Source organism: Diorhabda carinulata, chromosome 3, assembly GCF_026250575.1.
Source record: "Diorhabda carinulata isolate Delta chromosome 3, icDioCari1.1, whole genome shotgun sequence".
In the NCBI taxonomy this organism is placed as follows: domain Eukaryota; kingdom Metazoa; phylum Arthropoda; class Insecta; order Coleoptera; family Chrysomelidae; genus Diorhabda; species Diorhabda carinulata.
The window spans coordinates 27,518,482-27,545,607 of record NC_079462.1 but is presented as its reverse complement, the minus strand read 5'-3'; the positions used below and the strand labels follow the sequence as shown (position 1 = coordinate 27,545,607).

General features: G+C 32.7%; 1 protein-coding gene across 4 annotated transcripts in view; it reads right to left on the bottom strand.

Moving 5' to 3' along the window:
• LOC130891129 (vesicular glutamate transporter 1) overlaps window positions 1–27,126 on the bottom strand; it is a 107,633-nt gene that overhangs the window by 23,862 nt on the left and 56,645 nt on the right. Inside the window, exon 1 of one of the 4 annotated variants that reach the window (XM_057795701.1) lies at window positions 17,619–17,706. The exons of the other annotated variants lie outside the window; for them this stretch is intronic. Coding sequence (XP_057651684.1) covers window positions 17,619–17,632 — 14 coding nt within the window. The 5' untranslated portion in view covers window positions 17,633–17,706. Of the gene's footprint in view, window positions 1–17,618; window positions 17,707–27,126 lie in introns of those variants that run through there. 4 annotated transcript variants of the gene reach the window in all.

Here is a 27,126-nt window from a genome sequence, read left to right as displayed (position 1 = left end):
CTCCAAAATGACGAATATTAATTCTGACTAAATCAGATATTGGTTCAGACTTGGGTACAGAGCCCTTTCACGAAACTTCAGTAGGCCAACAGGAAGAGTTTTTGTCAAAAGACGTTTTCAGGCGTTAAAGGTATTTTCAGAAGGACAAGAGTTGATAAAACATGCAGTAAAAGGCATTCAACTTCAAATACCGATGAAAATATTGACAAAATATGGGAACTAGTCCCAATGACTTGGGGATGAGAAAGATCTACGCAATTCCATAAAATGAATTTCTGGCAAAAAACATCCATGTGGCTTCCTAACTTACTCACATGACTTGGGTCCTCGTGACTGGTCCCTCTTCTTCAAATAAAACACTCATTTAAAAAGACGTCATTTGAGGATATTGGAAAACACTAAAATCCTTGTTCAACTATCTAAAGGTCATATCAGGATCCAAGTTCTGTTACCGCTATGAGATATGAAATAAACGACTTCAACGATGCGTGGCTCTTTAAATTTTGAAGGACGCAACATTTAATTGTTTGTCAAACAAATTCTAAAAAGTCTCATCCACACATCTCATAATTTGGAAGAATCGGAGTAATATGGAGATTCATGTTGACCAGAATTTATAAAACCTAATGTGAGGAATATCTATGAGAGGTAGCCTAAGAAGTATAAACTAATAAAAGTACAAAAACATAATAATAATTCACTCTAACAGAAGGCTCTCAGTCAATATTTTTGAGATATTGAAAAAGTTCATATCAATATAGTTACTGGTTTATATGCCTAAGAGTTTAATTCAATTAAACCTACTCACTCTCTTGTATATTGACATATTAAAGTATAGTTTATAGATTATTTGATTTTAAAATATACAAAAAAGAAATTATAAATGAATCTTTAATCAGGGAAAGAGCTTAATGGCACTCAACTGCATTAATTACAGTTGAATAACTAAAAATCCCATTTCTGATTTCATTTTGGTCAAGAGCATTCTATATTTCAATGAGTCAGTCTGAGATAGCTCACATGAATTGTGGGGCTGATTTGATGAGGCTTGTAAACAAATTATAAATTACATTGATATTGATCAAGGTTGGTAGCTTGTTTAGATTTTAATGGCTTTAAGGTAGTTTTAGATGGTTTTTAAGATGTGCTATCGAGCATGTACTTATGGTAAAGGAAGAGAAAATTTCATCTTACAAAAGGAACAAAAATTACGTATAAGATGTCAGCCTTAGAACGAACTTTTTTATTAATCACCATAATGGATGCCACTCCACACAATTACTGATCTATCACCATACACAAACTTTGTAGACAGCAACTTTTCTTCCTCTATATCAGGATGCGTGGGTCATTGCCAAATAAGCAAAATATGTACTCTTCATATTCGACCATTTGTTCAAATGATCTGTAGCAAATTAGAGTCGTAACATTCGATATGCTGGTTTTAACAGAGATAATTTGTATCTAACATTGAAAGTTACAAACCTTTCACTTAAAGTAACAAAATCGTCGCATCAGTTACAGCCTTAATTGAATTCTTATCTCTTGGATACCATTCGTACTCATGATGGTGAGATTTTGATTTTTAAGAACGTCGAGACGAGAATTATTTTTTTATCTAAAAGTTTTAGATAAATACCAAATCATGCATTCATTTTGTTTGAGAGTGTATTTTTACTAAACAATACGTGTACGAGTTTCAGTAATGTAGGCACGTTTGAAAGAATTCTTATAAATAGAACCAGTTGCTTGAACGAAAGTCTGTGTAAATGGAGGGAAAAAAGTTACTGACCTCAAAAAGGTAATTTACAAATTGAAAAGAATTGGCGGAAAGAAGTGAAACAATTTTGTACCCATTATTTAATTTGTGTACGCTCAAGCTTAACTGTGTAATTCAATCTGATGTTTACTCAAGCTTATGAGGATAATCTGTAGATTGGGAGTTTCAACACGTTGGCGTTGTACAATTACAAGGTGATGAAATTTAAGAAATTTGTTGGAGAGAATTATGGGAAATAACGAGTAGGTTGACTATTAAATAAACTATAGACAAAGCTGTATAGACTTTTAAAATAGTACTTTTGATTAAATATTTGAAAATTATAGGAAAACAATAATCAATTCGTTAGAGCAGCGGTTTATAAATTATTTTGTCGGAACCCGTTTGGTTTGTCAAATGATCAGCGATTTGAAGACGATTTTTTTCAACAAATTGCTGAAGTAGCGAAAATCAGCCATAATTTTTTTGCCCAAGATATTCAATCCAGAAGACGATTTTCTCTTTTAATGTAGATATTTTGTCGCTTACTGTAAACATGGTTATCATTCTTCCCTGAAGAGAGTTGCTCACTGTGTTCAGTCAATCTCATTGACCACCGCTCGTCACGCAACATTTCAAGACGTCTTGCACTTGCAGATGAAGGGAAGGTAAAGCCTTGAGTTCGCGCAATTCGTACAATCTGGTTAAAACCCTTTCTCTGGAAAGCTATCTCACTTCCGTGTGTAGAAGTAGTGGTTGGTGCTTACTTTTCATGTCTTCATTCACGACTTTTTGAATAGCCTTGACTGCAGTGGACGCATTTTCACAAAATTGACGATTTGTACGGCTTGCTCAAGGACTTATTCTAAATCAGGTGGCATTCTCTTCATGACAAGAGTATGAAGATGTAAAATGCAATGACTGTTAGTAAATTTGGGGTAACAGTTTTTATTCTTGACACTGTTCCTTTAACATTTCTAATCATGGCTGCAGCTTCATGCCATACATTTGCTCCAATCGATATTGTATTTCTTCATCTTCATCAACGACAAATTTCTTCTCCATTCGTATTGGTCTCCAAAGAAGCACAGAGAAACAAATCTTCTTCGATACATCCACCGGATGGATATCTAACAAAAACGAGGAGTATTGCTATTCAGGATACTTTTTCTTTATAAACTGCATTAATCTAGATCTAACACAATCTTTTTCATATATTTTGACGGTTACAGAGTTTCCAGAAGTAAAAATGTATGCTGAGAAAGGACCACTAGAATATATGAAACGTCGTCGATTTCATTACATCTACCATAATAAATACCCCTTTGCCATAGAAAAGATCTCATTATACACTTTCAATAAGCTACAGCTATCAATCGGTAATCGTGTTTATAGATATCACACAAAAGATTTATTGATAAAAACTTCAGTTACTTGATGCGGTATCAGAAATTTTCCATATAAACTCTCTAAATCAACATTTAAAGAATTAGTTATTGACCAATACCGATAAAATAACCTCGAAGAGCCAAGTGTAAAAGTTTGTAGCAAATATCCCAACAAAGTGGTTAATATAAAAGATTTACTGGAGGAAAATCACGAAAACAACGTTCTCTAACAAAGGTAATAAATGTCCGAAGAGAGTAGCAAGTGAGATTTCTACGAGCGCAAAAAGGGTATAAATAATAAACATGCAGTGATGCCGACCTGTTGAGTTTTAGGGCCGCCAAGGGTCCTTTTCACTCGGCTCTTGAGAATTCCTTTCCCACCGATACGTATAGGTACTTTATTTTGATCACGTTAATAGAAATATAAACTCAAAGGAAAATATGATTCGATTGAAGTTATAGGTTACAAGAATCGTTCAATAACTGGAAATATAAATCAATCTGGTTTTGTTTTAGATTAATGAATCGTTCGGGTAAATTGGCCTTTATCATCAGATTTTTTGAATATTTGACGGTATGCTCATAAAAAGTTTAGTTTTTGGTCACTACTTTTATTTATTTGAGAATTGGAAGGAAATATTCTCACTCTATTAAAGACGATGAGTTGAATTTTTATTCATACGTAAGGTACACCTCATTATCAAAAAAATGTTGTTTTAAATGGTCTAGCGTAGAAACTGCGCGGGGATAGGAGTCGGGTCTGTACCAAAGCGGTTTCTCGCTTTTCGAAAATTTAATCACAATGGATCAGGTCACGTGAGAATAGCCTGCATTTTGAGTGGAATAATTTCACAAAAACCATATTTATACGTTCTTAATGGCCTTCATTTTGATTGTATTACCAATTACAAAATATTATATCGAACAGGCAACAATTCGATAAGAGAAATGCAGAGACAGTGGTAAAAGTGAAATATAAGATCTGAAAATTCAGGATATAGGACGATTCACGAGATCAAGACGACGATATTGGAAATACGACGTTTACAGAAGATTGATGGCGAAATTGGCAAGGGATAAAAAACCAACTTCAAGGAGGCCTCCCAAGAGGTGCCACAAAGCTGGACATCTACTTGTCAAGAGGCTGAACAATAGAAGAAACAAGTTTAAAAAATCTAAGAGGAAGAAAATGGATGCAATTTCTTACAAGATCAAAATATTTCAGACAAATATTGCACATCTTTTGTCATTTTATCATGGTCACTACTGATCAAAATTCCGTAAGAAGAAGTAAACAATTTCCTAACCTCAAAATCTATTTTATTTTGTTGGCGGTATAAAAATGAAAATAACAAAGGTAGGTAAAGTAAACCAGAAAAAGTGATCAGCTGCTGTCTTTTTTTGGAGTCTGAAGAGCAGGTGGTGGCGCATCAAGCTCTGGCTAGATAGGACAAGTTAAATTATGAGTTTAGCTTTAAAATTATATGAGAAAACAAACAAAATTATATTTGAGAATCCAAGAAAAACTCCTAAGGAGAATAAATCATAAGATAACTAAGAAATCCTTGGCGAGAGATGTAATATTATCAGATCAGAAACTAATTATTCCTAAAATTGCAACTTGCACGCTTTAAAAATGGCATCCAACTGATAATGTCGCCAGTACGAGATCTTTCATGAAACAATCAGCTGAATATCATCTGCGCATACTTTTTATAAAGAAATATTGTGTTTTCTCTATAGTATGTCGAATGATGACATACATATAAATGTCCTATCAATTTCACATACCTACGCTACTGGATAAATCGATCTTCCAGCAATTGGAAAGGATGAAGAAAATAAATGGATCATAAAAAATCATTTATTTCACAAATGGATCGCGTAAATCAAATCTAAATTGCATTTTTACTGAATTAAGTCTGATTCCTCATTTCTAATCGTCAAATTGCTATGAAAAGTGTGAAAAGTCAATTTACATGATAATTATACGATTTCTATCATACATATCACGGTTTTTATTTAATTTTTATAACATTTTATCATCGATCTGTTGTTGTCATTTTCCCGATTCAGCTCAGTATGTATCAACGCGCATTTTCTAAATTCACTCCATAAAAACTACATTATCATTTTAATAGACATTTTTATTATCATTGAATCAAAGTAATTAAACCCTACTCTCTCATTCAATTGATCTTTCTTTGGAATCACTGCAAACATAGATGCAATATTATCTTTTCTATTGATTAAATATTATTTGGAAATGAGTCTATAGAATTTTATTCATGGGAGATTGAACTGCCATTGACCGTCGTGACTCTTATTTTTCGGGAGTTTGAATTTATCTCTCTTTCTACTCGCTCTAGAACTATTGGCGCCATTGTCGGCGTCTTCAGGACTACATCTCTTCTATATTTTTGCTGAGATATAATTCCTGTCACGTTTGATAAATGCGGTAAAATACGAGTAGCTTTTCAAAATTGATTGTCGGTTAATTATATTAACCAGCATGGATAGTTGATAGATAGAAATGTAAGTGTAAAGTTTGACGTAAAAAAGTAAACCAGAGTTACGCAATAAATTAAAAGAAAAAAGATGTCCACCGAAATTGTGAAAATCGAAAAATTGGAGTATTGAGCCATCATCAAGTACCTGTATTTAAAAGGGTTAAGAGGTAAGTAAAATCACGAAGATAAGCTTAATACCCTTGGTAATCAATGTCCTTCGTATGCGACCGTGAAAAATTGGACTGCAAGCTTCAAAAGAGGTAAATTTTCCATTGAAGATGAAGACCAATCGGGAAGGCCAGTTTCTGTGTCAGTCCCCGAAAATATCGATGCATGATTTTATCAGGCCATCGAATTGGGCTAAACCGGATATCTGAAGCACTGAATATTTCATACGAACGCGTTCATCATATAGTTTACGTCAATTTGGACATGAGAAAAATTACTGCAAAATGGATCCCCAAATGTTTGATTGTTGACCAAAAGCGTGTAAGGGTAGAAGCATCGCGTTCGACCTGTGCTCGATTTGAAAACGATGTGTTACTATGGATGAGACTTGGGTACATTTCTTCGATCCCAAAACACAGCAACAATCGATGGAATGGCGACACTCTGGTTCTTCAAGACCTAAGAAGTTTCGTGTCCAAAAATCTGCTGGAAAAGTTCTTACTTCAGTTTTTTGGAATTGCCATGGAGTAATCATAATTGAATAAGGGTAGAACAATAACTGGAGATTACTATTCCACATTACTAACCACTCTAGGGGAAAACATTGAAGAGAAAATACGCGGAGAGCTATACAAAGGTGTTTTGTTTTTTCAGGACAACGCCCCTGTACACAAATCTCATGTTGCCAAACAAAAAATTCGTGATTTAGGGTTTGAATTACTAAAACGCCCTCCTTATTCACCAGATTTGACTCCGTCCGACTATCATCTCTTTCCTCAACTGAAAAAAAGTTTAAAAGGTCGTAAATTTTCTTCCAACGAGGGGGTAATAAAAGCTGTGATGGTCTGGTTTGCAGAGCAAGAAGAAACATTTTTTTGAGACGTTGCAGGTTCTCTGTAATAAATGTATCCAATTAAGAGGAGAGTATGTTGAGTATTAAAATATTTTGACATTGAAATTTTGTTTGGTTCTATAGTAGGCTAAGAATTTTTCAATCTATCCTCGTATGTGATGTACCGCAGTTTTTGAAATACCTACTATGTCAGCAAGCTCGTGCACTTCAGTCGACCATCATCTAATACTGCTTTGTGAATTTTCTTCAACATTTCTTGAGACATGACCTCATTTGGTCGACCACTGCGATGCTGGCCTTCGCAGATCGTACAGCCTCATTTAAACTCTGCTACTCAATATCTAGTTCAGCTTTTATATTGGTTAGAGTAATGCTTTCAAATCAAACTATTATATCACATAACGATGACCAATTTTTTCCATGTTTATAAATTCACTTATAACGTTGAATACTGATGGCTGTCCAACAAATACCAAACAACGTGACGTCATCCAACTTGAAACATATGCTGCATAGATTGTGTGCCTTCTATTACAGGGGTATTTTTAAAACAACTACCGCCATCTCTAGGCCAGGTCGAACACTTCTCGTATAGCGATCTAATCGATATCTAACGGATATATTGTCTGTTGAGACTGATCTTCCAATGCACAAAAAAATCAATACTGTACCAATTTCCAAATGACTCTAAATACAAGTAAAAAATAGAGATGAAAAGGTGGAGGAATTTTAAGTCCAAGTACCTCGAAAATGAGAGATCTAGAATTGTCCAAAGAGAAAATTGGAATATTAAGTACAAGAATGAAGCAAGAAGTTAATAATACAACTTGCAAAAAGCGTAATGCTGTCTTCAAAGAACGAGTTTTTTGGTCATGGTAGATGTTTAGTTCCAGATAATGAACTCTCATGAAAAATTTCTTGACAAATAATTCATTCGCTCATTGCTAACATGACGTCTTCATACCCACATTTTCATCTAAATTTAAATGATATCACCAAAATACGAGTAGATAAATTGAATTTATAAGAAATAATTTATTAAATTGCGAATCCTTTTTGGTATGATGGCGCGCCATTGGCTCTCTGTGATATGATTTCTCATCCTCGGTTGATTTCGAAGCACTCAGAGGCCGCAATGAATTTTGAACTGAAAACCACGAACGAGGCGAAATAGCACTGAGAAGAGTAGATGCCGGCAAGTGACGTCAAGTGGTTTTCTGAATGTATTCCACAGAAATTACTCTCCGATATGCAGTAAGAGATGGTGAAGTCACTGCTAAAAACTGGAAGACGGGAGTCTTTAGTTGAGATTATTTTACAGGGTAAACGAAAACTATGTTTATTCAGAACTCTTCATTAGATCGTTTTGTTCAAATGATTGCTGTTAATTCTAATGATATAAACCCAATATAAAAATAACCCTAATGTTTACAGCCTCTTTTAGAAAGAATGTGGGATAGCTGTTGCTACCAAAGATTTTTGTTTTCTATTTCATACGCTACCTTTTTTTCTAGTTAAGAAAACGACTACTATAGAAAGCGCTGTCCTCTGTTGTTTGTATCAAAGTACAAACATCCATCCATATTGGAATTCTTAGTCCTGTTGTGATATTTATACTGGAAATACTGAGTACCACTACAAAACTACCAAAATGTTGGTTTTCTATAGTACTGGGAAAATTACTTACTATTTTTGTGGTGAAGTTGCAAAGAGTAAATATGTGTATTTGGATGGAAAGAAAGTACATTTTCTCCGATATCCAAGCAGCCTTGAAGGCGCTGAAAGCTATTGAGTGCAAGTCCAGGCTAACGTGGGATAGCAAACAAATTCTAAAAGTACTAATTAACAAAAACAAAGTGACTATCAAGCAACCAGTGTATCTCAAACTACGAGAAAGCCTTGCCAATAAAGAGACAATGGGTCCACATTTTGGAAAAGACCACTTGCAAAAATACTTTTTTGTATATGATTGTTACCATTTATTGCAATCTTTAATATTTCAAAATATTGGGATGTTTGTCCCATGTAAACAGTATTACAATTATTTTGAAAGAATTCATACATAATACTACTAGTTTTACTTTTTTCACTTAGTTTTTTGCTGGTGAGATATTTTGATAACTGTATTAAGTGGGTGTGTAGTAATTTCATATTTACTAAAATAATTTTAGAATGAGAGCATAAACTTATATGTCTTTAGACCTAATTTTGTATATTCCTGTTGTGTCATTTTTGAGTTATTTTGTTAGAAAGTATACGTTTCATACAAAGTAATGCACAGTAGATAAAGCACAGTTTTTGTTATATCACAATTCATATACTTTCTCCTATTTTAAAAAAATTAATACGAAGAAATTTGAATCTTAATTGTTATGATGTATATGCAGCTTTCACTCAATTCAAATTAAAAAAATGAAAATTCACTGATACAGCGAGTAAATTCTCAAAATTCTTTTACTTTTTACAACTAGAATTTTTTAGGTTCTTGTATGAAATGTAAACTCAATAATTTTCTACATTTATAAAATCAGATTTTGTTTTTGGTTATAAAATATAGTTTTGGCAAAATATTCTAAATTTCGATCTAAATCGGCATCGTTTTTTTTTTCAAGGCATTTAAAAATGCGACTACCACCCCGACGCCGACGCGTCTATATTTCCACAAACACAATTCCTATCAATTCGTGAAGTTGAACAAGGGATTTGCGACTAAGAGGCTGTTTTGTTGTGCGAGCACGTATCACGTATCAGATTTGCAACATTCCACTTTTCTATCATTTCTATTATAAAAGAAATTTCTATGTTTTCCATCAATACGATTGTTATAGCTTTCAAAATTTCAAATAACTTTTTCGAATGTATCAATATATGGATTTTTATTATACTTGTGAATTTGATTTAGTTACTATGTGAATTGGGAATGATCATTTTAGCGCGACGGTCATTTTTAACTTTAGATGGTATTAATTCCATAAGACACTTTGGTACAAGCGAGTTAAGTCAGTTCGGCCTAATGTTGAAAGATTAGAATGGTATGTTATTTCAGAAAAATACAAAATATTCGATTCGAAAATAAAACAAAATATGAATTGATAAATACGAAAGTTTTTTTAGTACTAATTATATTAGTAGTAGGTAATGAAATATTGTAACAAGAATGTTGATACTATTAACTCTAGATAAGTTTATTAATCTCAATTGAGAATATTTTGGAAAATAAAGCCATATCCAATTATGAATATTTGTTTTTATTTTTCTATCTTATCCAAAAAAGTATTGTGCAAAAATTTTTTAATAATTATTGTTACAATCTGAGAACGTTCAATTAAGCCCCTATAGATAATTCAAAAATGCGAAGCTACGTGACATTTAATTTTTGAGGGGAACAGTTGGTAGGTTGCGTTTCAACTAAATTACATCACCCTCTAGCGGAGGCATCCTCTTGAATTTTTATCATTATTCCGACACCATTTCTTGTCGCTAAAATTAATTAACAGTTGTGCGTTTTTCATATTGTTACTAAACAATGTTACAAAACAGTTACTAAACAGTTAAATAAATTTGATTATATAATAAATAAAATAAAAATTGTGGATGGAATTTATGAGAAAAATTGTTATAATTGAGAACCAGAATATTTTGCAAAGTATTTGCTTTACTAATAAGGGTAAATTTTTCCTTGATTGGCATGTTATTTATCAAGCAACATTGTCTCTACTAGATACTAGGAGAATCATGAGAAAGTGAACGTTTCAAATGGTATTCTTGGAAATACTACTATTAGATCTTTGTATAATGAGGATTACAAATTGGCGAAGTTTACTACTTAGTATACGAATATCTTCTAGTTCGGAAATTAATATGCGTCGTATCATGATTTTACAAGGAGAATTTATCCTCATCTCACACGATGAAGCTTCTCAATATTACTTGTAGGTCCTTGGTTGAAAGATTTGTCAAAAAGGAGTGATAGAATGCCCACCACGATCGCTTTGTCTAGCATCTCTAGATTTTTTTCTGAAGAGACATAAAATCTATCGTTCCTGAAACGACAATTACTAGACGAAGTTTTTTTATTATTATTTTTAAACATTCAAATCTCAATTATCGAAATCGCCATCAAATGTCCGACTATTTTATAATTCTGGCAACGTTGGGTGATCTGATACCCGTTTTATGTTTTCCTATTGTATGAACTGTATTTCTTATATATTCATCTGTGACCTAACAATATGACCTTGTCATTCAATTTTGTGTGTTCAATTCAACCTCTATCAGATTCTACTTAATTCGACAATTCGACTTCTCTTAATTTTCATTATACGTACAAACAAAAAATGATGAAAACATAAATCCACAAACTAGTTAGACCGAGTGAAAAGCAATTGAGACAAAATTGCAATTTGTTTATTTTTGATCCAATATAATTAGAAGTTGGATTTAAAGTCACCCTTCGTTGGCGAAAAAGGGGGATGGTCGTGGGGGTGTTACGATATACATTCGTCAAATTGTCAGGACACGGTTATTAATGGGTGACCATTTCGATCGGGGTCGTCTTTTGTCAAAAATTACCAGGGTAGTACTAAATGATTTAAAAAAAAATAAAAATATCAATAGATTTCGATGAATCCGCGTGCTATTAGAAATGTGTTATCTTTACATAATTTTATAATGCAATAATAAACTAGTTTATGATTATTTCTAGTTGAATTTAGTCACACTATTTTTAACCCGAAAGATTTATTTACATACACTTATCATTAATGTATATCTTAATCTCACACACCAAGTTTTCATGTCATGTTTATCTATTATTTTGATCTTTTTGGAATTTGACGTAATTGACCCGTACTTTTTATCGTGGCGTGGCGTGGCGTGGCATTTTTCTTTTATCCCCCATAACTTATATATGGTCTCTGATATCTTTTTAATTCAAATGTCTATAATGCAACCTCACCATTTGGATATCACCACATTCAAATTTATGAACCGATGGATTGATTTGCTGAAGGTACTAACAATATTGATTCTAAAGAATAAAATACGCAGAAAGTTCTCTATCAAGACTTATTGAGTTATTTCTTCAACAGAGTATATAATGAAAGAGGTTGCTCAGAGTTACGAATAGGAACAAATTAAACTTGAAAAGTTTTAGAAAAAATGCGTGGATGATAGTAACTCTTGGTATAAAAGATTATTTTGGAGTGATACATCATGAATTTGAGTCTAAGCATAGCATTTTGAACAGTAAAAACATAGAATTGATGGGTCATATGCCGTACAGTCCTTATTTGGCACCTAATGATTTTTTCTTATTCTCGCAGATCCAGAAAAAATTGCGAGATCTACGTTTTTTTCCACTTAACACTAAGCAGTTATGCGTTTGAATCACTTGTTTTGAAGGTACATGCTTGTACAATTGGTTCAAACGCATGCAAAAGTGTATTGATCTTAATGGAGAATATTTTGAGAAACAATAAAGCCATATCCAATTATAAATATTTGTTTTTATTTGTCTCAATAGTAGCAATCCTCGTAAGCACCTGTAGGGGCATTTTCGAAATTTTTCATGATCTGATACTCAACAATACATTCAAAAAATATCCTCAATGTGTTCATAGGGCGTGTTTTTAGGCATGAAAATACAGATCTCAAGTGAGATTCGGTATTTTGGTTTTTCAAAGACTAGCTTACATGATCAGTAGAACAGCTGAGCATATTTGAATTAGCTTCACTCCAGTTGACGAGCGAGTATTTTCTACGAAATTTTTGAACTACAACTACCTCTTCGTTTGTCTATTGGTAGCCAAAACGTGCAAACTGTCTCATTTTATTTGTCGGTCTTATCACATCCACTCACGTCTCATTTTGTTGCAAAATCTATGCTATTCTAGAATATAAATTTAGTATTTCTATTGTTATTAATATAACAACTTATTTTGAACACTTTTTTCGTAAAAAACGTCATTACTTAACTCCTGTCCTGTTCATGTTCCATCTTTGTTTCTCCCCTTTTTACTGATGACTAAAATACATTAACATGGTTCCCTACACAATGCTGAGATAGTGATTACATGTTATGGAAGTCTGCGTTAAAATGCATTATACAAGTCTTTTAGGGGACATTTATCATAAAAACAGCGATTTTAACATCGTTTAATCTAATCTTTGGTTTTGTATAAAATTACTAGTATGCCATCTATGGACATGCGATGTGTGTGTGAACGTATAATGGATACAAACATTTAATGTGAGAATCGATAAAATTATTTTAGAAAATAGCTTTCATGGATTAGGAAGTATCGAAATTGGGGATCTCTCTCCATTGAATAGAAGAAACCAAATATTTATGAACAATTGTATACAACTTCCTAGTAGGGTATGTGTTGTTGCCGGATTCATATCTAGGACGAAAGTAAAGTGAAAATACGGATTTTATCCACCGACTTTATACTGGATCAAATGAGCGTTCAAGTAGTTGTAGAGCTAGATACTGAATATACTGTTTACACCACCACTACACCAACACTCACAATTACACTGTCTGACGCGCGTTTCGAGAATCAAGTTATCGTCTTCTGAGAGTTAGAGTCAACTTTTGACTAATGAATATCATATAGTTGAAGATATTATATTCAATACAGAAAAATTAACTAAAATAAGCCTGTAATAAAATTCGTTCGTTTATAAGGGTACTATACATCGTTACCACACAGCCAGGTTATCATTCACTCGCTGAGCTTATCTGTAATTAGCTCAAAAACAATTTAAAAATATTTAGTAAGAGCTGCCAAAGTAACCCTGTAGGGGTATCTTAGCTTATTGGAGTAGACGGGGAAAAACAATCTTACACTCTTCTGATAACCAGAATTCATTTGTGGAATCAATACAATTTTAGGTGAGATAGGCAAAAAACGAAGGAAATATTATACTACTGAGAATACTGGAATATTTTACCAAGTAAAGATAAGAAGATTGCATTAGTCTACATTAAGAGGTCTTACAGAGGTTCTACCAGAGTATTGTTGCTTAAATCAGTATCCCGCATAGCTCATACCGGTAGAAAAAGATGACTGCCGATTCTGAAGAAGGAACATGCATCCACATAATTGGTTAATGTATGGCACTATACAATCTCAGGATTAAATGGATTTGGGGATGTCTTAAAATTTGATACAGGATTAACAATAGAAGAGCTACTAGTTTCAAAGACCAAACCAAAAGGGAGATATAATAGATTTTGATATTTTCAGTGCATCGTAACTTCTTCAAACTTACATTGACAAAAACGTCACTATCGAATAGCAAAATTTATGTCTTAGTATACTGAAACAAGAAAAATGTTTTACTGTCATTGGATTTGAAATGTTATGTTTGATCTTTTTATATCCCAGTTCTGTGTCTATAGTTACAGTCTGAAACAATATTGCATTGTGTAACTAGTACTAACAGTACTAACTCCACTCATTTCTTACCATTTTTATGAACGTTGGTTTTTCGGAGAATTGTTATCGTAGTAGGCTGTGAATTGATGAATATAGACCCGTCTGTTCGGAGACCGCTTAGGTTGATCCACGTTATTCCATAAATAATTGATACTGTTTCATATAATCCAATACGATGATTGTTTGGAAATTTTCTAACCTCACCCTGAAGATATCAACATATATCAATACAAGCTGAAAAAGATATCTGCGCGTGAGATTTTTACTAAAATTTCAGTTCGACAATCGTATACTTGCGTCGTTGTGAAGTGTTTTTCTCAGCATGAAGAGTATAGAGTATCGAGCTTTCATCAAATATTTGTTTTGAAAGGCAATACGCTTACACAATTGAGATAGGAGTTAGCTACTGTGTACGGAAACCCTGCTCCATCATTAATGATCATACAATTTTGGGTAGCTGAATTGAGACGAGGCCGTATCTGACAACGAGCGTTCAGGATTGGATGGCCATCAGATTAGAATTAGAGAGATAGATCCGTATATCAAAACAACGTATTTGCTATACATGCATATCATGCATGTGTAGGTTATTCTCCAGTCAGGTGCTTACTTTAGATCAAAAGTGTAGATTAGGTTAGTTTAGGTTAACAGGGTGATCTCCACTTTTCAGCCGAGATTCACTCGGAGGCCTTAGGCCCATTGTGATGCACTTGCTGACTTTTCAGTCAGCACTATTTCACTCCCCTTCCGATCTCTTCCGTTGCCAGGTCCTTCCCCCTTCCCAAGCTTTTCCAGTTTGCAATGAAGTGATTCAGGTCCTTAACACCCAGCTCCGCTGCTTCTTTCAGACATTCCAATGTTTCACTCCCCATGCATTGTAGTCGTTTTGGCGCCAATGCTGTGCAGTGACACATTAGGTGTTCTATTGTTTCTTCCTCTTTACTGCATCCTGCATAGACATCGTCGGCTCTGATACCCATTTTTCTGAGTCTAGAGCCTATCAAAAGTGTATTGGAATGAAGAATTTCCAGGCCTTATTGATGCGTTTTGAGTAACATGGTCGGATTCTTTGCGCCATTCATAATATGAAACTTGGATAAACCACTACACTCATGAAACAGCAAAGGGTGAAACTGCTCCGAAAAAGGCAATAAGCGTTTCATTCGCTGCAAAAGTAAAAGAAGGTGCTTGTCGATAACAACGTCAAATTGGTTGACACCTACCGTATTAATCAAATGTTGCTCTCACAGACTTTTTCCTTTTCCTCCCCTTGAAATTCCAGTTGTAGCAGAGACATTTTAATGAGACGTCATCGTATACACAAACGCATGTTTTGAGAAGAAAGCCAGCATCTATTATTTTAGAGGTTAAAAATGTTTACTGATGTGAGTATATTCAAAGGCGACTAAGTTGAAAAATAAAAATAATTATAAATAAAAATGTATTGCTTCTTTGTTAGGTCGGAAACTTATACAACGTAATACGGTAACATTTTAATGATCATAATCGTATTATAGAGAGGAACTTTTTTTTGTTCGATAGATCATATTTAAGAGGTAGTCTATAATTTACAGAAATTGATGAGATCATTTGGAGAAAATGGAAAAAAATACAAAATATATTTTAGTGGAGACTCTCAATATTTGCGTTTTGCTAATTATTTCATCAGTAAACCGTCAATGAAATGCCTGTGTCTCCCTATCTATTTGTATTTGGGAATTATATTTTTATAAATATGATCTACTATTTGTATTGAATGAAACAATCGAATCGATAATATACAGGGTGTTTCTAAATTCATCCGACAAAATTCATGAGGTGATTGCTCGCTTAAGATGGGTCTTTCCTGTAACAAAACTTTCTCTGCTCGCCCCTTTCTTGAAGAACTGGTGACTAGAATTGAATTTTTATTTTATTTCTAAAATTTCAGTAAAGCTAGACAAATTTCGTGTCCCACTTGCCCCGATCCCATCAATTTAGAAATGTCTCATTTATAATTCAACTTCGAAACAAATTGAGAACAGGATTATTAAGTCTACTCTATAATTAACTCTGGAAAGGAAGATTTCATAATTTCCTTGTAGAAAATCCAAGAAATGTAGATAATGTGTCATAGCAATAATTCCAAATTAAAAAATATTGGAAGAAAAAGTTGATGAAAATCTCATTTTAAATACGGTTCCAGAATCTTCAAAATTGTATGGAATAGTTGAATCCGCTTTTTTTGTTTAATTTTCTATAAGATCAGGTATTTTTCTAATGTGTTATATTGAATTTAGTTGTTCTATTATTTTCGTACATGTTTCTAATTATTTTATTCTCAATTAAACGTACTGTGAAGTTTCACACTTCTTTTGTAGCTATATTATTCTATTCATCAAACGAATCTGCTTTATAAAAAATATCATTTCTATTTGATAGTGAAAAGTATTATTTTCATATGAACCCAAAATATTTTTTTTCCAAACAAATCGATACTCATATTTTTTTTCCTGAAAGCACATTAGATTTCAATTATTTCACATAATATATCCGATGTCCGATGCGCGTTTCGATAACCAAGACTGAAGGTAAAACAGAACTGAAGATCGACGGTGCCTACATTTTCTACTAATAATGAGAGGAATTGAAGTTAAAATATTGAATTAAAGACCAAATGCAATCTCAATGCTAAGCTGAAATGTTTCAAAATTAGAATTAAATATTTGGCATATTTTTATAATCCCATTTTTGCAACAGCAGCTGAGCAGTCATCTACATATGACAGATCTAGTACTAGTTGTGCTATAAAACTTAATATGGATGCCCCCAAAGCACAATAATAATTTCAAAAGTTGGAGCGCATTGATATGAATGTTAGTTCTTCAGCTTCAACAAATCTGTCTTGAGGTATGTCTGTTTATTTTTAAGAACATCTGTTGCAATTGTGAATGGAATATTTGTATACTAAGAAATTACATCTAATACATATATTAACTAGCAAAGATTTGTTAGCTATCAAAATTCTCGCATGTTTGTTTTGATCGATAAACTATTTCGCTTCGATTTTGGTATTGAATAATATAAATGTTATAAACCTAACCAGCAAAAATTTGTTTTAAAACAAGATGCCATTAATATATAATCAAGTTATTGATGTGAATGTATGTCGATTGAACTAAAAATCACAATACATGATGAACGTTTTTTCGACGATACTTCGAATCAGTTTATTTACAGCTAAAAGTGTGTAGGAAGACACAAAAACAGTTAGTTTTTCGAGACTTCAATATTTCTTGACAATGTACCTATCAATCATATTTTATTCCCGATATTTCGCGGAAATACTTATTATGAAATGGAAATTATGAAAATTTTGATTAATGCTCACATTAAAATCACCAAAATGAATAACACTGCGTTAATATTCACTCATAATCATTTTGTTATAAAAGTTATACATTGCAATTAAACTTATTGATTTCTTTTGTTATTGGAAATTAATTTCCCACTCACCCAGTATGATCCATGAAACACAGCACAAAACTTAATTAGAAACTGAAATTCTCCCAAGCAATTACTCCGCAATTTTCGAGCACTGGCATCCAATATCGAGATGCAACTTTATGGAGTCAAATCAACTCCCGACTGATGTTGTGGAGCTCTCGTATCGGACTAAAGTCACGTGTTTACGAGCTTTCCGTATTCCGATGCTTATGTCTTGATTTTCTTTAAGTCTTTCCTTCGTTTGGCTGACATTTATTACCTATATCTACTGCCGGTTCCCGTTTATTTGAAATTCAATTCGTCAAATTTATTGACGGAAATTCTTTCACATATTAGATATTTGTAAGGAAAATAATACAAATAGAATTTTGAATTGAATAACAGTTTTGGTATTGAATTTCTAAAAATATGTTCTTTTCAAAAAATATCATTTTGATAAAATCTAATGACTTACTCCAAAATTAATTAACACTCATTTCTCATTCATGCTTCTAGCTTATCAAGATTTGCCGGTTTGATCTTGAAAAAAGTATCTAAGATTGAGATCTGGGAATCTCGAGGGCTATTCAATAAATCTCTTTCCACTTAATTATCTGCTCAGAAATGAAGCATGGAATGTTCATGAAAAATAAAGATTTGCACAATCTGGACGAAAACATTCCAAATACTCCATCCTTTCAATATAGCATCAAACAATCTTGGTCATATCACTGTGTACACCAGATAGAACACTGGTCCATATACGCTACCCTAGGGTATTCCTACCTTGATTTCTTTTGGAACAGAACTATTCGTCTTGCTGTACTCTGAAATATCCATCAGACAAGTGTAACTTTAGGATTAGGGAAAATTGTCTTGTCAGAGCCATTTCCATACATTATCAAAAGACTGTGCCACATCAAAAAAGACAGTGGAGCAGACCTTTTTTTCTTCCAAGGATTTCTCAATACTGTCCGTGATTCTATGGACCAAATTAATGGTCGAGTAGTTTTCCCTTAAACTAAATTGAAGGACGGGAATCAGTGTTCTATTATTGGCTTCGGTCTCTAAAGAAGTATTTTTTCATAGAGCTTCGAAATGACAAGTAGTAATGAAATTGGCCTGTAGGACGAAACTTCATTAGAAGGCTTTTCTGGTTTGTGGATCATAATGACCTTTGCAGCTTTCCTCATCTTAGGAACATATTTCAATCTGAATGATGCATTGATAAGTTTGGTTTTACTATTGCCTTTTCCGTTAGTTGTTTTCGAATTATCTCCAGTAATCAGGCTAGTGGCTTTTTTCGGACCAGTTATGATGAAAAACCGTGATATTCATGAGCTTATGGTATTCTTGGAAAAGATGGAACATATTAACTAAAGAAGCAATTTTTTGAAAATATGAGCTCTATGAGAAAAAAATTAAGATACGAATAATTGTATAGAATGCAACAACAAAATTTTACTGTGAAATCAAAATAACTAACTGAACAACGCGAATAAAGGAAGATCAACGTTAAGAACTAATGCAACTAAAGCGCAAATATTGAAAAAGAAAGATTTTAAATGGAATTTGAAATGGAACTGTTTTGAAATTGTATATGAAATGGAACTGTTTTGAAATTGTACATTCAATGAACAAGAAAGTGGATTTCGAAAAGGCATACAATATAACATTTTTCCATAAAACAAATGAATGTTACCAGCTATCGATAAACCACGAAAATAAAGGCATCGAAATATTAAGAACACTTCCAAGGTAAGTCCAAATTCAGTCGCTAATACTAGAGGAATTGTATTGATATACATTCAATAAGAAGAAAGATTCCTTTTCTCCCAGCTTGTTTTGTTATTCTAGTTATGTCCGGGTAATTAATAATTCTAATTTTCGGGTAAATTACGGTAAAATATAACAAATCAAAGAATAAGTCAGCTCAGATTAAAAAATGCCATTTTGAGCTAAAAGTTTTTAAAATTTAAAGGCCACTTGACATGATGCAATACAACATGCAATACAATGCAAGGCGCAATATTTCTTGATAGAAAGCATGCGCAGATGAAGTTCAGCTGATTTCTTCATATAAAATGTCGCACTTGCAACATCATCGAATTGGTGCCATTTTTATAGCGTGCAAGCTGCAATTCTAGCGAGAAATTTAGTTATTCCCATCATTTTTAAACCGGTCACATAATATTGAATCAAATTTTATTATTATTATTAAATAAATATTTCTTAAATTCACTGTTAAATCCATGATGCAATGTCAAGAGACTTGAATAATGTTAAGCGACGTGCAATATTCATCTATGCAATATTTTGACCTTTCTTGCACCATGTTAAGTGGCCTTAAAGAGTAGCTGTCGAAAGCTCGTGTGCGCTCGGACTATTATAACTTTCGTATTAATTCGAATTTCGCTATGAAATTTCAGAAGATGTTTTTTAAAGTAAAAGCATTATTATTCCCTTAAATGAAGCAGCTATCATAATTAACACTTTATATCAAACACTCAATGATGAATTATTTCATTTTATTGTTGTCTGTTTGAATCGTTTCTGATGGAGTTTCTTTAATGCAGAAAAAATCTTGCGGTTTCGCATTTAACTTGTCATACTGTCAATATAGCTCCGACTCCGGAAACCCAATAACAAAATTACGTTTCAAATTAAGCAGTAAATATAGGGATTCGGAGTTGTGGGCGGTAAAATCAATTACTGGGTTTGCCCTCGAGTGCGTTTAGTCTTCTACTAAAAACCCTTGATGTAAACAGTTCCATTGTATGAATGTAACTCAATTTGCAACCGACTCCCGATATTTAGGAGAAGCCATCTTTTTGGGGGGCTTCACTTTCCATTACGAAGGGACCGTCTCTTGAGTGAAGATTTATATGACTGGACTTGCGACATCAAAAAAATTTTTATTATATTTCGATGTTAAGAGCTTTGCTATAACAGGGTGGTTATTACATATTTTAGAGATTCCATAATATCCATTTTTGAATGTTGACTTCTAGTTAAATTAATTATAGAATCTTCTGTGTCTGTATTTTATTAAAAATCTTAGGTTTTTTGTATCAGGTTTCTAGACTTGTCTTAACTATTGAAAAATAAAATTTTTGACTCATTTACATTTGATACAAGTTCCAAAGGTTATATCTCAATAAATTTCGAAGAAAATGATATATTTTATGAAAAAAAAAACTAATTCCAAACTATCTTCATTTCATCTAATCAACAAACTTTAATTCAAGAAAAATACCTTATATGTAACGTGTTAATAGAATTCGTGAACTTCTGAAAATTTTATTTCTTAAATATAGGTAAAGATTTAGTACAGTTTGAATTTTATGATGACATAGGTAATAACTATTTCTATCATAACTTAATAAACTGTATATTCCATTTCTTCTCAAATTGTTATTTTTTCTAATTTTCAAAAACAGAATATCAAATAATATTTTGCAGTTGTGAATCAAAGAGAAATTTCTTTCTTCCAAATTCGAATCGTTGTGTGAATACACTAAAGCTAGTCTTCGCCAAACAAACGCAGTAATTTCAACAATTTACACAGTTATCAAAACCACATTGGCTGATATGGTGTGCTGTAAAGTTGCATTGTAATACAAGAAAGCCCTACAAAAACAGCTGAGTGTTGGCTGCAATGTCCAGTTCGTTACAATGCCCGTTTGCGAACAAGTGCAACGACTAGGTTTGATCACCAGACTAGGATCAGCAGGATCACCAATGGGTTCAGAACTTATTCTTTATGTAGCTGAAGGTGTAGCTATTACAAGCTAAGGCATATTCCAATCCAATCACTTACTCAATTTAACTTGTGACTTGTCTTTTAACTGGACACGGTCATATAAGAAGTCACCTAAGCTAAAAAGAAGCGAAGAAAAAACTGCAGACCACGTGAGTAAGCCTTACAGTAAGGTCAATAGCGTAGAAATATTCATATCAAAGGTACCTAATTGGCTTTCAAAAGGAGATCGGCCTTTGATAGCTGCAAGTGGGGCATGACTTGAAATGCTTAAAATTAGAAAATCGAACTAAAAATAAAGATTAATATCCAATGCACAGAATAAAATTGTTGTGATCAACCAAAAAATGATCTCCAACAAAATCTCCTGTTGACTTTAGACACTTAGTCCAGCGACTTTCCAGTATTTTCAAGCTAAATATACAATAATTTTCACCAATATAAGAACTTGCGGCTTGGATTACCTTTTGATTTATTTTAAATCGTTTCCCATTAAGTAATTTTTTTATTTTGGAAACAGAAGGTATTTCGGTTAATTTATCTGAGAAATAGCAGACAGAAAAATTTCCTTGTATTACATTTAAATATTACCAAACATTCGTTTAATTATATAAGCGATCTCTCATACTTTGATTCGTTAATGGCGAAGTACAAGGATATGGAGTTTATTAATCAATTAGCACTAATATTTTAGTTAAGTTTAATTATTACTTCAAATTTTTGGAAATGGAAACAGTTTTTTATGAGAGCAGAGAAAGTGTGGTCATTTCCCGAAAAGTAGAATGCAACAAATTACCAACAGAAAAGATTTTCATCGATACCTTGGTATGTTCTATTTCATTTTATTAATATATTGGGGGTTGAGCAGGAAAAAATGAAAAGTATAAAGAGCAATCCACGCTTCTGATGGATGATATTATTTTTTGTAGCAAACACTTGTAGCATAGAAGCATGAAGAACATATTCACAACTACGAGAACATTGAAGAAATTCAGGTGCTCGAGATATAAGAGAACGCAAAACATTTAGGTTTTTGGAGGGCAGTGGTTGAAAGTAGAGTAAAATATTCTGGTTCTAAGATTTGAATAAAAAAATAGTGCTGGAGAATCTCTCCTACAGATTACGAGTAGTAGTAATTTTCTCTAATATAAAAAAAATACAAGATTTTGCTTTGTTGTGTTGGGAGACTACATTGAACATTTTAGGAACTTGATTGATTTTCAACGCGTTTAAGGTAAAATAAGAATGATTATAGAAAATCATGTTCATGACATTTAAAATTAAATCATAGTGATCAACCAAAAAAAAAAAAAAATAACTTCACTGTCAATACAATATTATACTAAAAAGTGATTGTACTGTAACAAAACATTTTATTTTTTGACCAGACCACTTAATCTATCGAATTTCTAATTTCTTCTTAAAACATCCAAAAAAATTCCGCTGGAACAGAGAATAATCGAAGGGTGTGAGATCAGGGGAATATGGTTAATGAGGCAATGAATCTTAATTTTTGGATAAAAATTTCGGACAAATGGGTAGAAGAATTTTCGTTATAGAACAAAACTAAATAAGTATAATGAATAACAGACTGTTTTTAATACTATCGAATCAGTTTGTTCCTATCATCACACAAAAGTCATTGAACAATCAGCTAAATATATTGATACCAACGAAAAACATTTATACAAATTCTGGAACTCTTGGGTCGGAGAACTGATGAAAAGATTGGACATACGAACACAGAAAATACTATTTATCATAAATGTTATGTCCGACGTAATACCGATAACAAAATTCATTGAAATAACTTTTATTTTAATTCAGTTCCCGAGTTTTTGCAACAAAACGCTATCAGATTCTAAGTATTAACCTCAGTTAACATGCTCAACCATATTCTTTCTATTTTTTAAAGGTTTTGCACTAAAGATTGAATAAATTTCGAATAAAAATAATGTAAGTGGAATGCATTTTTTGTGTTAAGGATTTTCACTTAGAAGGGTGAAAGAAGAGGGTTTCTACATATAGAGTGCCCGAAAAGAAAACAAATGCCGATCTCTGGTCACTCTTGAACGACGCTGTCATCAATCAGAGTCGGTTAATGTCACTTCACCCCAGGGATATCTTATTTACCACCTAAAAACTCGCCTTTTTACTCTCAAATTGATTCAAATCGTTTATTTTTGTTAGAATACAGGCAACTTCAAACCGTTTTTAGATATATAGATAACAAAGGGCCAATTTTGAATATTTTGAAAGGTGATAGAACAATAATCAGAATCTTGGATAAATGATCTACTAATATTTGGGAGGGGTTGATTGTCGACATAGTTCTTCTGCTCAGACAATTTTAATGAATGAATGAGGGGGAAGGATAGAGTCGTGGGTGATAATTGAAAAAGTAAAAATCAGAGGAAAACGATGAGAAGCGGAAATGGATTTAGAACGAGGGTGCCTTATCTCCAAACTCAACTCGACGATAATTGTAATGACCTCATAGACGTTCTCAGTTGGTGCAGGAAAAGTAGAAATCCAGGAAAGCTTGATTTTATAAATAAAAAAAACTAGAAGTCCAACATTTAAAATTGTTTTGGCTCAAAATAGTGCAGCTATTTATCTAGACATCTACAAGTTATGTTACTAATGTATCCGTGTAGTACTAGGCTGAGCTAGTTTGACTCTGCTCTCTGCTTACATTATCCAACAAGCAGATGTATAACTGAAGCACAAATACCGCCAGTACATAGTAAAATTGAAACGACACAAAAATAGTATTTTGCTCAAATTGGATATATTGGTTTGATTGTGAGTCAGAAGTTTATCTTCGACTTAAATATTTTTTTAATACACCGTATAGAAACTAACTGAAACCCCTCCACAAATCGTATCTCGTTCCTAATGGATAAACGGATAGTCTGCTTAATCAATGCCTTATCGCATTTGCTGGAAACAATTCCCGATTCAACGCTTTTTCTACTACGCTGTCACTGAAGCTATTTTTTGTTTGTAATTTTGTAGATAAAAACAAAATGCTATTTGAACAATGAGTTTTTTCGGGGAGTAGCTCTGTAAATGGAATGACATACAATTTCAATAGATGATTTTGAAATTGAAGTTTTATATTGACTTCTTGATTTTGTCATAACGAACATAGAAACTGCCTTTTTCAAAAGTTTATATCATTATATCTAGTAAATGTAGATTGGTTTTTCCTTTGGTTGTTCTCAACTAAACTATTTTAGAAAAAGAAGGGATTTTCTACAATGATTTCCCATCCATAAAATTTTTGTACGCAGCATTATACTTCCTCTTTGATTTTTTAGGTAACAGTTTATGTGCTGTGCTTGTGGTTATCTCTAATATGCTAGAAGTAGTACCACACTACATATCAAAAGTACTCGTACTAATCGTGGTTTCATGTTATACGCCAAATAAATGTATTAAAAAACAAATTTTACAGCTATAGAAGCACCAACCAAGATTCGTAGAGTATAGATGGCCTGGTAACTTGTCCGATCTACGATTGATGTCATCTCCTGCTGAAAGCCGACAAACGAGAGAATAGAGTACTGAATACACTCCTCTTTATACAAAAGGGTTGGAAGGAATATTTAGCAGAGTGTGCTTCAAATTGGTTTATAAATCCAACAATGCATTAAAACAATTATTGGGTAATCCTAAGAATAAAATACCAAATTTGAAAAAGAGTGGAATATATGAAATAAGTTGTGGAGATTGTGACGGAAAGTATATTGGGCAGAATAAGAGATCCGTTATTGTCCGGTTTAAAGAGCACATAGCTCATTTGAATTATGGACGGACCGGAAAATCAGGTATTGCCGATCACGCTGCTAGTCACAATCATGACATAAATATTAATAATGGAAAATTGTTAAAAATGTATCCAATAATAAATTGTTGGATGTATTTGGAAGCATTGAAAATGCTAGATGTAAGAGTAGCTTAAATAGGTACAAAGGGCCAATTCCTTACAGTCCACTCTATAGTTTAGTATTTAAAGAATATTCCCGCCAAGGAGCTATTTCCCGCTGTAATTGATTTTCGTGGGAAAAGGTTTATTGGTAGAAAATTTAGTATAAAACAGGGAAGTCAAGTTCTTAGATTTTAGTTTACCTTCAGCCTCTGAAGACGATAACTTGGTTATCGCAACGGGCGTCAGAGTGTTGATGTAGTGGTGTAAATAGTATATTCAGTATGAATATCGCCGACGGTTCCAGAAATCCCAACTTAAAGAACATAGAGATCAAACAGTTTTTTTAAAATTCATAACTAGTTTTTACCCAGGTAACCCAGGTAACATAATGCCAGTTTTATTTTATGATTATTCCAAGTACCTGTTCATTCTTATCAATAGTTATTTACTATACAAGTTTTATAAGACACTATTTTGTTCTTTAGATCAACCGGTGCGACAAAATTGTCTAATTAAACAAATGTATTTTGTTCCTATTTTCTATTTGAAATTAAAAAATCATTTCATTATACTAGGAACATTGTACTAACTTTAATTAGGTGGTGACACTGATGAGTAATTGAAAATTCAAATTTCTCATGATTTGAATCAAATGTAGAATAATTCAAAATGTCTAAAAAAGTCGTTGATCGCTGACTCGTTGCCGACTGCCTATACTATCTAAAGTACCTATTTGTGACAAAACCATTATACCTTTGATGCATTTGGTGATTATTTCACTTCCTTGATCATTAAAAGAGGCATTTTATCTTTTTTTGTTCGACACTTATCAGTGCCAACATTAAAATTTTACGTATCGTACTGGAGCTCAGTACGATATGCATTTGCATATCGTACTTGTTTCCCACTTCCCTGTAAACTAAGGCATTATGATTTAATTTAGACGTGGCTTTTGACATGGCGATTGAATAATATAATTCCATCGAATTGTTAATATTATTCAATTTAAAAAAAACTTATCAATGTTTCTTTAATAATATCTCGTAGATTATGTAATAGTTGTAGATAACAGTTATTATTATCACATTTTTATATTCTGTACGAAGTTTTAACAAAAATTTAAACAAAAAGTGATGTTTAGAAATATAGAATTCGACCCCTCATCGCGATCGTCTCATATCTGTCTAGCGAAGGGTGCGTTGATTTTATTTGCGAAATCAAATAAACTTCCGATCTTTTCAAAATTTCATTAAATGGCCAGAACATATTGTATATAAAGAAAAAGGCAACTAGAAGAATGAATCTGGTAGGCTCACAGAATCTATTCTAAATTTAAATACGAAAATTAATAACTTCATTAAAAATATTTTTTTTAATAGATACGAAATAATTTCTAAATATAGTTCAATATAATTATAGTATTCTTTTTTGTCCTTATATTGTGACCAAATGATTTTGACACTGTTTTGAAAGACGTAACTAACAATTACCATAAAAGTAACAATTACCATAAATGATTGTATGTTGGAAGTCAAGTTACCACCATTGGATGGTAATAATTCATGCCATACTAAAAGTGTACATAAAAGTGGCCTCAATGGACACCTGAAGGTTTATCAGAGAGTACTAGATGCAGAAACTGCCACGTAGAGGACAGAATCTCTATCTACATTCTCTTGAAATGAGAAGTAAATAGAAGACGTAGATCTATCGCAGCTAGAGCTATCAAACATTATGAACTTTCTAAGAGAGATGAGATTGATAGATCAGCTGTGAACACTGAGAATATTCAGTAACTGCAAAAAAAGTAGATACATACCTACTTTAAAAACGACAAACTATGA